This window comes from Nymphalis io, chromosome 10, assembly GCF_905147045.1.
Source record: "Nymphalis io chromosome 10, ilAglIoxx1.1, whole genome shotgun sequence".
NCBI classification, from domain to species: domain Eukaryota; kingdom Metazoa; phylum Arthropoda; class Insecta; order Lepidoptera; family Nymphalidae; genus Nymphalis; species Nymphalis io.
In genome coordinates this window covers 3,787,803-3,799,713 of record NC_065897.1, presented here as the reverse complement: position 1 = coordinate 3,799,713, position 11,911 = coordinate 3,787,803, and the positions used below count along the sequence as shown (strand labels likewise).

The 11,911-nt window shown below is 31.2% G+C and overlaps 2 protein-coding genes across 2 annotated transcripts; one reads left to right on the top strand and one right to left on the bottom strand.

The window, feature by feature from the left end:
- The first annotated feature begins 235 nt into the window (after positions 1-235).
- LOC126771316 (39S ribosomal protein L38, mitochondrial) lies at positions 236-2,262 on the top strand. The gene is made up of 4 exons (XM_050491153.1): positions 236-596; positions 715-1,283; positions 1,709-1,870; positions 1,950-2,262. The coding sequence occupies exons 1-4, from the start codon at positions 412-414 to the stop codon at positions 2,222-2,224; spliced, it is 1,191 nt and encodes a 396-aa protein (XP_050347110.1). The 5' UTR covers positions 236-411; the 3' UTR covers positions 2,225-2,262.
- Positions 2,263-2,668: 406 nt separating this feature from the next.
- LOC126771319 (putative protein FAM10A4) lies at positions 2,669-11,309 on the bottom strand. Its single transcript, XM_050491160.1, has 9 exons — positions 11,194-11,309; positions 10,868-11,069; positions 10,689-10,783; positions 10,124-10,332; positions 8,288-8,397; positions 6,731-6,890; positions 4,375-4,551; positions 3,802-3,952; positions 2,669-3,150 (listed from the first exon to the last, which is right to left on the bottom strand). The coding sequence occupies exons 2-9, from the start codon at positions 11,050-11,052 to the stop codon at positions 3,089-3,091; spliced, it is 1,149 nt and encodes a 382-aa protein (XP_050347117.1). The 5' UTR covers positions 11,053-11,069; positions 11,194-11,309; the 3' UTR covers positions 2,669-3,088.
- Between the last annotated feature and the right edge of the window lie 602 nt (positions 11,310-11,911).

The window sequence follows — 11,911 nt, the reverse complement described above, 5'->3', positions numbered from 1 at the left end:
ATATCTTTATGGAAATATTTTATATAATAAAATGAAATATCTTGTTTTTGACGCTGTATTTTTTCACATTGATGTCTTTTAGTAAAGCTGCTACAACCTGCAGTATATTTTACTATAATTAAGGTAATTCGTCTTCAAATATTTTTATAAATATTTTTGGAAATACTTTTATTGTGCCAGATTCAAATTCTATTGATATGGTAGTAGTAGTTCCTGTTGCCGCTGTCACTGTCAATTTAGTCAGATGATAGAGGTTACCTTACTTATTTAACATTTTTAACAAATTAAAATATTAGTTATACTATAACACTAATTGCTGAATGTAATTAAGTTATTTTATTTACTTGTAAATTTAATCGAAAGTTTTTTTATAATTTCACTTTTTATTTGTTTTTGACAACAATATTTAATATGAATACTTTCCGCTCCTTTTGGCGGATAAATAGTTTTAATCAATATCAACAAATACGGTTGGGCCATAGAATAAGAGGAAAACCTCCAATACAATGTAGAACAATAAAAGAAAGATTAGATGAGCTGAATTATAAAGATGAATTGTACACAGCAAGAATTGATATAGGATTCCCATCAGAGAAGTGAGTATTTGATACAAGGTTATTTAGTTATTCTTGTTTAATACTTAATATATCGTATAAATAAAATAAACATTACTCTCTTTTATCCATAACAATAAACATAATTAATATTTCATAGAAAAACATCTTCCAAAGCTCGCGAGGAACGAATGGAGCTATCGAAAACAGTTAAAAATGATAAAAAAATGGAAGAATTGGCTCGGAAAGGCATGTTGGAAATTGATATGGATCAAGCTAAGAAGGACTGGCTTAAATCACTAGGACCCATGCATAAAAAACAAATAGCTGATCATTATGGTATATTTGAACATTTATATGGAGAAGGATTTTTTATACCTCAATTGCATTTAGAGGTATTCTATGACATAAATGATGGTAATTGCTTACCAGTCTATTATGGAAATGTAATTAAACCTGCAGAAGCTCTTCAAAGTCCTCATGTTTCATATGAGTCGGATGGTAATACATTGTGGACACTTGCTTTAACCAATCTTGATGGACACTTGGTTGAAAATGACAAGGAATATGTGCACTGGCTTATAGCCAATATACCTGGCAATTCTATCGAAAAGGGGGATGTTATAGCTAATTACTTACAACCATTTCCACTAAAAGGAACAGGTTACCATCGATATGTTTTTGTTTTATATAAACAGGATGGAATGATAAAGTATGATTTACCTAAAAGTAAGTTTTGTTATTATTCAATTCAATATTATAATAAAATTAAATTGATCCAACTCTTTACCAAAATCATGTTACACAGAGAATTAAATTCAATTGAAAATTTATCCTGTATGGAAATCAAGGAATACTGTCCAAACTTTGGTATCATCCATATAAACCTTTATTGAGTAATATGCATTATTAATAAGTTTTCTTAACATTGATTTCAAATTAATTACTTGAATAGCTGTTCTGTAAAGGAATTCATAGAGAATCTAGTAAGGAAGTTGGGTTACTCCAATGATTTGTTTATTTTCTCCCTCTTAATTGTAAAATGAACCTTTGTTGCCACTGCGAGATTAGTCGAAAGACGGTTGTAAAATGAAACACTAGAAAATGTTTATATATCTATTCATTATGTAATTGTTAATATATTCTTTTTTCAGTAACATCATCATCACCTTTGGAGGAAAGAACATTTTGTACTAGAGATTGGTACAAAAAATACCAAGATAACATTACACCAATAGGACTTGCTTTCTACCAAAGTGATTGGGATACAACTGTGAAAGATTTCTTTAATAAAACATTAAATCAAAAGGAACCAAGTAATTTATCTCTTCAAATTTTTTAATATGTGTGTAAATGGTTTTATGATGTTGTGTTTAAATATTTTTTTTGTTCTAGTTTATGAATATGACTTCCCAGCACCATACATTCGACCACAAGAGTGGTTCCCCAGGAGAAAGCCATTTAACTTATACATGGATAAGTACAGAGATCCAAAGCAAATCAACAAAGAATATTTATTGCGGAAATTGAGAAATGAAGATCCATTTAAGGCTCCTGCACCTCCCTTAAAATTCCCAAATGCCCATCCCCTACCGAAAGAAATGCCATCGTGGTTGAAACTGCATGAGAAAAAGATAAGATTAGGTTGGGGTAGAGTCAATGATGTGTAAATTCTTATTTAAAAGGAAAGTAAATTAGATATCTGTTACTAATTCTTTTATTTTAAAACAATGTTGTCCTCCCAACCAATTTCAGCCCTAGAGGCCATTCTCAACAGTGACTAGCTTACTGTGTGTGGCATGTTATATTGGTCAATTACAGATACTCTCTCTATTCCCTCATACCTTGATGGGACGTCAAATCCGAATCGACCGAAAGTGGTCAGCTGCATGACCTTTATATGCTTTTCGAGGCACGGGAATATTTCCAGACTCTGTGTTGCTACTGAGTTTAGAAACTTGTTAATGGCCCAACCCAAGGTTTGAACCCTCGGGATCTGTGGTCTAGCTACTAGAATGAATTTTCATATGCTTAATTTGTTTTTATAATTTATCTCCACTGCATGTGGGCATGGCATGACAGGTAATAAAACAGCAGTTTTCATGTTGAAGTATTTAATGCCAGCAAAATAAAAGTACAATTTATTAAACATCTTGAGTACCTTTAAAAATGCTAAAATAAAATAAGCCACTCCTACACAATAAAACTTATGATGTCTAAACAATATTAAATGAAAATATTTTTTTTTTGTTAAAAAAAATATAATTCTGTTAAATAGTCATATTTTGGATATTTCAATAAATCCGTTTATATTTCAAATCATTATTTATATGCTATTTTTGCTAAAATAGCTTGTCGATGGGAATTTTGCATGCAATTTAAAGACGAAAAAAAATCTTGCAAAAAATATAATAAAAACGTACTTCCTTAGTACAATAGAAGAAATGTTATTAATTGTGTTATACATTATAATTATAACATACTTTGATTATGAATGTTCAAATAATTGTTTGATATTCGAAATGTGGATGTCTTTAATCCAAGCCAACATCATCATCAGAAGTTTTAGTTCCAGCAGTTGGTGCACCTCCGAAACCTGGAATTAATTAAGAAGTTACTAATGATTGAAGCTAAATGAATATGCAAGTGGTGTTGCATGCATGGATATAACTGGATATGGTTAAAGTAACAGCCTGTAAATGTCCCACTCCTGGGCTAAGGCCTCCTCTCCCTATTTGAGGAGAAGGTTTGGAGCTTATTCCACCACGCTGCTCCAATGCGGGTTGGTAGAATACACATGTGGCAGAATTTCGATGAAATTAGACACATGCAGGTTTCCTCACGATGTTTTCCTTCACCGAAAAGCACGAGATGAATTATAAACAGAAATTAAGCACATGAAAATTCAGAGGTGCTTGCCCGGGTTCGAACCCACGTTCATCGGTTAAGATTCACGCGTTCGTACCACTGGGCCATCTCGACTTATGATATGGTTAATGGAACTGGAATGGTGCAACCATTACAGGTTGAGTATCAGATTTAATAGGTCCAAAATAGTTATTATTTTCTAAATAAAAACTCAAATAGTTTGTAAGGCTTCTTTTAAAATTGAATGGTTACAAATTAAGTTTCCTGGAATTCATTTTGTACAATACAAATAATAAATTTTTATATTGTTAGTGAGTTTTTGTTTAATTATGATTTTGCAATAAAAAAAGGATAATCTAGTTAAAAAAAATATATCTACCTCCGAAACCACCCGCTGCAGGTCCACCGCCAGCTCCAAATTTACTCCTTAACAATTCTAAGGCAGCAACTACCTTGGGGTTGTTTTGATATTTAATGAAATTAGCTGGGTTTGATGAAACGTCATAGACGGCGGCTGATATTTCTGGGTCCTAAAACGAATTAACTTTTTTATTACCTTTTTTTTCTTTGAGCATACAAAATACATACAAATATTTTAAATCATTTTCTATTTAAAGATTTATTCTTAAATATAAACAGCGTTTTAGATGATGATCTCTCTTCCCCTAACCTTTATATATATGAACTTATAAGGAAAAATAGGAATCAGAATAAAGTTAGTGCTAAAATATATTAACATTTTTTTTCACTTTCACTTTATTCGTTTTACAGGCAGACTTATATCCGATCACATTATGTAAACACATAGGGTGGCTAGACATAACTGACCATTGTCTATGGTTAAAAATACAATTGATATAAAAAACATCACAGGCTTCCTAGACATAGTCTATAGTGAAAATATGTTTATATTTCCTTTGTTTAAAATCTATAGAGTAACTTTATTTCATACCGTCAATGTTTCAAAGAGTTCACGATCGGAGACTAGTTTAGAGAAGTCTACGTTTTCGAAAGCTCCCATCCCAGGGGGCGCACGGAAGCCGGCCTGCGGCTGCGACTGAGTCTGCTCTTGAGCGGCCTTCGCACGAGCCTCTTGCGCCTTGCGAGCCCTTCGTATTTTCTCACGGTGCTGAAATTTTCACAATCGCTTATTAATTTTACATTATGACATAAGTACTTGGAATTGTTACAAAGCAACACCGATATATTATATGTTACTAAATTAGCTTATAATTATTATTGAGTACCTTATTATTAATAAAACAGTCATGGAAGAGCCCTATATTCCATAGCTGGTTTCTACCAGCAAGCCAAATTTTCGGAAGAATAACATAACAGTTTACAGCTTTAAAATTTGCGAAGGTTATAATATAATTCGTATATGAAACCTAGCCAAGTCAGACCTCAGGTTTCAAAATATTATCCTAAGTTATGAAATGATATATGTATTATGTTGTTATGAAATATTTTATGTTGCTATAAATAAATATCAGGACTGACCATCGAACTTGACATCCATTTAGATCTCACTTTTTTTGTCTTTGAAGTCAACAACCAAGGCATATATCATAATATTGAACTTGGCTCTCATTTCACATTTATGTCTTTGATGGGATATCATTACTTATTGTATAGAAATTATTAGTAGGTACTTATTCATAATAAAATTAATATCAAATGGTTTTTGTTAATATACTGTATTTTCCTACGTTTACAGGGTATATTTGTGTTTTTTGTGTTATTTTCAATATTTTCTTGTACCTCTGAAATTTTCGAGTGAATTGGCCATTCAGTATCCGGAGTTATGTACTTACCTACTTTTAACGATTATTACTATACTAAAAATATTATTAACTTTTAATTTAAACTATTGCTTAAACCATACATAACAATGGGACTGACGTCTATAGGACCTGTGTAGGGACAAAACTCCCTAAATTAAATAAAGAATAAAAAAAAGCCATACATCTACTTACAAAAAAAATTGTAATAATAATAAAACCACAAATATTCCAAGTATTTTTTACGAAAAAAAATCTATGAATTTCAAAACATAAATCGCAACCTTATAGGTCAGGTATCGAGAGACAACCGCGCGATGAAAAATTATATTAAAATGATTAAAATTTACTAGTTTGTGATTCTTTCCTTTGAATTCACGTAACTACCTATCTGGATGCCAAATTTGAACTTTCCAGGTCATCTGGAACTAGGTTAGAGTTTTGATCTATAGGTCAGTCAGTGATAAAAATGACGACGAATTTTGGACGTTAATATCTAAATAACCGTCTAAGGTTTGTTTATGAGATCAAATTTGACATGTTTATGTAAAATAGTTTTTGAGTTATGTGGGGGTCAAGTAAGTGGTAAGTTGGGCCACCCAAATGGTTCGTGTAATATTACACACGGTACTGCTCGTCAGTTCTGTTAGCTTGAACTTAGCTTGACAGGCTGCAGCGTGTATAGATAAAAAGTGAGCATGTACCTAGTATTCCTATGAAATTGACGATCAGTATATGATATAATATCCTGCGACATTATTCACACACGACCATCTGATCCCAAACTAAGCAGAGCTTGTACTATGGAAACCAGATAACTGATATACTACTTTTCTTTTGTGAATACATACTTATATTGATAATTACACCCAAACTTAGGACAAACAAACATGTTCATGTACACAAATGTATTTCCTTGGTGGGAATCGAACCCAAAACCTTCGGTGTGAAAGGAAAGTATCTACCAACCACGCCAACGTCCGTCAAAAGTCTAACACAATATACATTTTTTTTTATTTGCATTCTATTAAGTTTTCATAAAAGGCTTAGAAATAACGAGATCATTATTTTAAAGAATGCCAGTAATTTAAGTCACCTGTATATTATGATCACTTGATCATTATGTCGATACAAATTGTAAAATGTATTCGTAAATAATATAGTATTATATTCAATTGTGAAGTAGGAATTAAGTTTATAAATTAACAAGATAATATTAAATAATAAACAATCAGTTTGGCTTTATATTCACTTCTCCACAATAGTCTGCGTAGGTACCGCCCACTTTACATATCGCATATTCAACCGCCATATAACAATACTCAATATTACTGTCATCTGATTTGAAGGGTGAGTTAGTCAGTGTAACTACATGCATAATATCTTAATTCCCAAGGTTCGTGTTTGCATTAATAATTTAAGAAACGGTGAATCGTTTTTACAGTATTACTATGGGCAGTGGCGACCACTTACCATCAAATGACCCCTTGGTAGTCAGCCTACCTATTTAAATAAATAAAAATAAACCTCTTTTTCTTCTTTCTTGCGTTGGACGCTGAGTTTGTGTTGACGTAGCTTCTCAGCATTTGGTTTCACAAGATTCAGCCACTCATTGGCTTGATCGTCATAATCAATCTTCAGCGACTCGCAGAGGTCATGCGAAGCCTCTTCGAACTTACCCAAGAGACTAAAATATCGTTGAAATTACATTGTATTATTCCTTACATCTGCCAACTTACTATTTAATAAATAAACAATAAAAAAAGCTTCTCATATACGACCACTGAAGAACTCCAAAATAAGTCTTTAGCGGAACAGGCCTACCATATTCAGAGACAAATATAGAGTCAAAACTAAAAAAAAACAACAGAATTTTTCGTTATAATTTTTTAAAAACGACGCAGGCAAAAGTTTATAAGAAGTCAAGATTAGAAAAGAAGAGAATATTTTTGGAAAAAACCCCAATATCCAAATCATAAACTTAAACATTTGACATTTCGAATTTTCATCTTAAATTTGAGAAGACTACTTAAAAATATAAACATTGTTTTCAATTCTATATAAGATCTTGTACGAAAGTGAAAGTGATTACTGTTGCAGAATCAGCCTTCAGGTATAGCAAGTCAACAAACAACATTTTCTCTGCTAATTTAATTAGTAACCTAGTATAAGCGTTGTTTATTGCATACGAGGACATCTCTGCAAGCAAATTTATGTAATATACTTTTAAGCAAGGTGTTTTATCAACATGATTATTTGATTTTATTTATCAACTGACATAAAGGCAATTATAGACCGTAAAGTAAATTTTAACTATTCTTAAACAAAACCCAGCCAGGTGGACCGACGACCTTAAGAAGGTGGCGGGCACCAACTGGTAGCGGAAGGCGGAGGACAGGGAGCTTTAGCGCACCTTGGGAGAGGCCTATGTTCAGCAGTGGACAACGATTGGCTGTTGATTGATTGATTGATTTGATTGATTAACCAAAAGTCCAAAACTCAGTAAAACTTTTAACATAGAAGCGGTACACTTGCTTATTGATTGCATATTTGTAACCGGTTCGGAAATAAACTTCTTGGACCTGAGATGAACCGGCGAAAGAAAGTCAGTGGGATTTCTGTTTTTTTTTTTAATTGAAAAATGACAGTACATAGATTAATTTTTTAGCCTTTGTTATAAACGTTGTTTAGCGGGTGATTATTTAAACAATGCTGTGTCTTCTTCTTTCTAATATCAAATCAATAATGTAAGAAAGGGAGAAATCAGTGTTTAACTAATGCCACTTAGAAAAGTTAGTATATTTTAGTTGATATAAAGTTTATTTAAGATAAGATTTTGATGATTGGGTACAAAAAGGCTCCAAAGTTGTTCCATCAATTTCATTAAGCAATTTTATTAAGATATTTTTTTTAAACAAAATATATTAAAAAAAATTGAAGTTTAAACTCCTATTCTCTTGTAATTCATTACCAAAAGTAACAAAGCATTGGTTTTTGCCATTCAAAAATGTTTAGATAAAATACTTTGCCTAAATAGATAGGAAATAATATAAATCAAAATTATATATGAGAATAAAGTCATACCTGTAGGCTCTTCCTCTAAATTTGTATGCTGCTGCGCTATCACAGTTAAGCTCTAAAGCCTGAGTACAGTCCTTGATGCAAGCATGTAACTTGTTTTGTTTAAGAAATACCTGGAAATGAATTAAATTTTAATATTAGCTGTGCTGATTGCTCAAATGTGCTATAGACTTGTTACTATTGCAATATTCAATCATCACTATTTTCATTCTTTTCAAAATATTTAGTGATATAGGTGAAATGTTTGTACACATTTATCATGAATGTTATTATATTAATATAATTAAATAAAATAAATATATTCATTTTATAAATAAAAAATCCAAAATTCTAAATATTTTTTCTTTTTTTACTAAATGAAATATAAAGTAAAAGCGTCTTGCGTCATGAGAATATAGTGTCGTCATGTTCACATGCAGCTAAGCGTTGCGACAAAATCACACTTTAAAACACTTTACCTAATGTGAATAAGAATGATGGCAGATAGTTTACTGTGCTTAAATTTGAACTTAGTTGAGTAATATTTGTATACTTTGACTAATTAAAATTGTCCTATAAACTGAGTGAGTTAACTTGCACACTCTGCAGTAATAAGATTATACATGCGAATTAGCAAAAGGTAACGGAAATTGTTACGATGCTATTGTATCTGGGTCGCGTCTATGTTTAGTGCATATGCTTACTTGTTTATTATCATATACTTACAACAATTCATACAATTTAATTTTTTTTTTTTTTTTACTAATAATAGGCCAGCGTTTGACCGTTGACTTGCCTGATGTTAAGCATCGACATGGTCTAAGATGTAGCACGCTTGCCTATTAAGCCCGTAGTGGATAGAGCCCTTAGTGAACAGAGCCCTCAGTGAATATGATTATAATATTTTTGTACATTAATATATGTGAAAGATAAGAGCATATTAAGTCAACTTTGATAATGGAAACATGTTAAGTGCAAAGACAAATTTAGCAAAAGATACTCAATACAGTGTATCTTATTTAGATTACTTTCAAGTAAAAGTTTCTTATAATCTTAATAATATCAGAATGTTGAAGACATAGTTTATTTGAAAAAATATTTTTGTTTTATATGTTTGTGTAAATTTATTGAGAAAGGTTATCAATATAGTCAAACATATTACGACCTATGAGGCCACAGAGTAACGGAGCATAGAAAACACGTGGAGCATCTAGTATATAACATACACATATAAAAGGCAATGGTCTGAGTAATTTACACACATACAGCTTAAAATAGAATACATAACCCTGAATATTGAAAAATTTCATTTCGCACTGTGGAAAAATTTACAAATTTTTTTAATAAGAGATCCTCCTTTCTATTTTTAACATCATCCAATCGACCGTATTGTCTTTGCTTCTGTGGCAAATAAATGTGCTCATATAAATATACTGGTGGTAGAGCTTTGTGCAAGCTCATCTGGGTAGGTACCACCCATTCATCAGATATTCTACCGCAAAACAGCAGTACTTGGTATTGTTGTGTTCCAGTTTGAAGAGTGAGTAAGCCAGTGTAATTACAGGCATCAACCTTGGGAACTAAGATGTCTATGTAGACATAACATCTTAGTTCCCAAGGTTGGTGGCGCATTGGTGACGTAAGCAATGGTTAACATTTCTTACAATGCCAATGTCTATGGGCGTTGGTGACCACTTACCATCAGGCGGCCTATATGCTCGTCCGCCTTCCTATTCTATAAAAAGAATAAAAATATATATTTATGTAATATAAAATATATGATATAATAAAATATATGAAGTAAACATATGTAAACTAAAAAATTACTTTAGCTAATGTTTGTAATGTGTAATATATTACCTGACCCCTTTTAGCAAACAGTAAAGCACTTTGTGGGTTAAGTTTTATAGCTTCTGTGTAAAAAGCAATAGCTTCATCCAGCCGCTGTTCCGAGAATGCTTGCATAGCTTCAGATCTTTTCTCATCAGACTTATCACGTTCCTCATCTGTCACTTCCTTAAATTGATCACCCATCTCCTGGTTGGCTTCTGATGTATCGGATATAACACCTGTGAATTTGAATCTGGAGGTAGAATTGTCGAAAAATATTTACATTTTACAAACAACTAGCTAATGCTCCGCTAGCTTCTAATTGTAATTGTATATTGATGGAATTGTGCCCACCACCTCATAAATTCAGTAATAACTGTGTAACAATTTAACTCAAACAGTGTGATGTGAACACATAGAATACAAACAATGTTAAATTTTAATTGTTGTTTTGAAATAGCTGATATTTTATGTAAACAATTATTATAATAACACAATTTGTTATGACACCTAATTAATAAAAGTCAATTTAATTATCAATTTTAAATTATGTTAATTATATCAAAATGTAAGTTATATAAAAATTATTACACACCTTCCATGTCTAGTTCAACATCCGACTCAGGATCAGAGTCTTCTTCGGATGACACTCCTGCCTTACATGGTTCAGGAGTAGGTTCAGCATTGGCACTAAATTTGTTGAAAATATAAAATTTAAAACATTAACTCGTTTTAAACGATTTAAAGCAACGATTTAAAAATATTAATACATACCGGTCACCTGAAGCCGGAACATCCTTACTTTCATGAGAAACAGTTGGTAAAGTTACGCCAAATGATAATAAATACTCTTTGAAAAAAGATAATTTAGGGTGTTGTAAAATCTGAGGCTGTATCCTGCATAATTCTACGAAAGCTTTTAATTGCGATAATTGTTCCTCACTAAACGGACAGCTCATTATTACGATCGGTTATTCTGCCGGCAAAATGGACACGTTGATTACAAGAATAAAGATAAAATCGATTAAAATATTTTTTAATACTTATAAGAGATTTCATAAAAATACATAAAACTAATTGATTACGAAATACATACTTACTTTCTGAATTATACTTGAAAAAAGAAATAGCGAAAAAGTGAAATACTTGATTAGTATTTTCACTTCTCATGAAATATCAAACAATATTTTTGTAGTTGTCATCGGCTTGACATTAAATTGTGTTGCTAGCTTTAATTTTAACTTCAATAGAAGAATTAGATAGGTATATAATTTGTTTTTTTTTTTTTAAATATTCTATCAAAAGATTTTAATTTTTAACAAAACTAATTATTAATTGATGATGATATTTTTCTAGTCTCAATTTCTAATAAAAACAATAAAATATACTAATTTGTAAAAAAATATTATTATAATATATTTTATGTCCAAAGATAGGATAGATCGCGCTTATTAGAAGTTTTCAATTAGTTAGCTGGCCTCTCACGAGGTCACAGAAAAATAAGGAGGTGTAGGTACTGCACAAGGTGGTGTATAGTTCTTCGGTGCTGTAGGAAGGAAGCAATGAAAATAAATTATCTAAGTGAATTATTTAGCTAAATATCTAATTTTATTTTATGTATATTATGATGTAATTGTTGTAAAAAGTTCTTAATATTGTTTCTTTATTTAATTGAATAGAATACTTTCCATAGACTGGGTATGTGACGAAATTTATATAATAATCATTAATAAACATTTAATATTGTTTATGCTTATGCATACTATATACATAAATTATACTTTAAAATTATAAGGTTAAGTAAAACACTGACACTGA

Coding starts and splice junctions, on each gene's coding strand:
- LOC126771319 (XM_050491160.1), bottom strand. CDS start 11,052: ATGAGCTGTCCGTTTAGTGAGGAACAATTATCGCAATTAAAAGCTTTC. Junction 10,333..10,688: donor TGTTGAACTAGACATGGAAG/GTGTGTAATAAT, acceptor TCAAATTCACAG/GTGTTATATCCGATACATCA. Junction 3,151..3,801: donor TGCAGCGGGTGGTTTCGGAG/GTAGATATATTT, acceptor AATTAATTCCAG/GTTTCGGAGGTGCACCAACT.
- LOC126771316 (XM_050491153.1), top strand. CDS start 412: ATGAATACTTTCCGCTCCTTTTGGCGGATAAATAGTTTTAATCAATAT. Junction 597..714: donor ATAGGATTCCCATCAGAGAA/GTGAGTATTTGA, acceptor AATATTTCATAG/AAAAACATCTTCCAAAGCTC. Junction 1,284..1,708: donor AAAGTATGATTTACCTAAAA/GTAAGTTTTGTT, acceptor TTCTTTTTTCAG/TAACATCATCATCACCTTTG.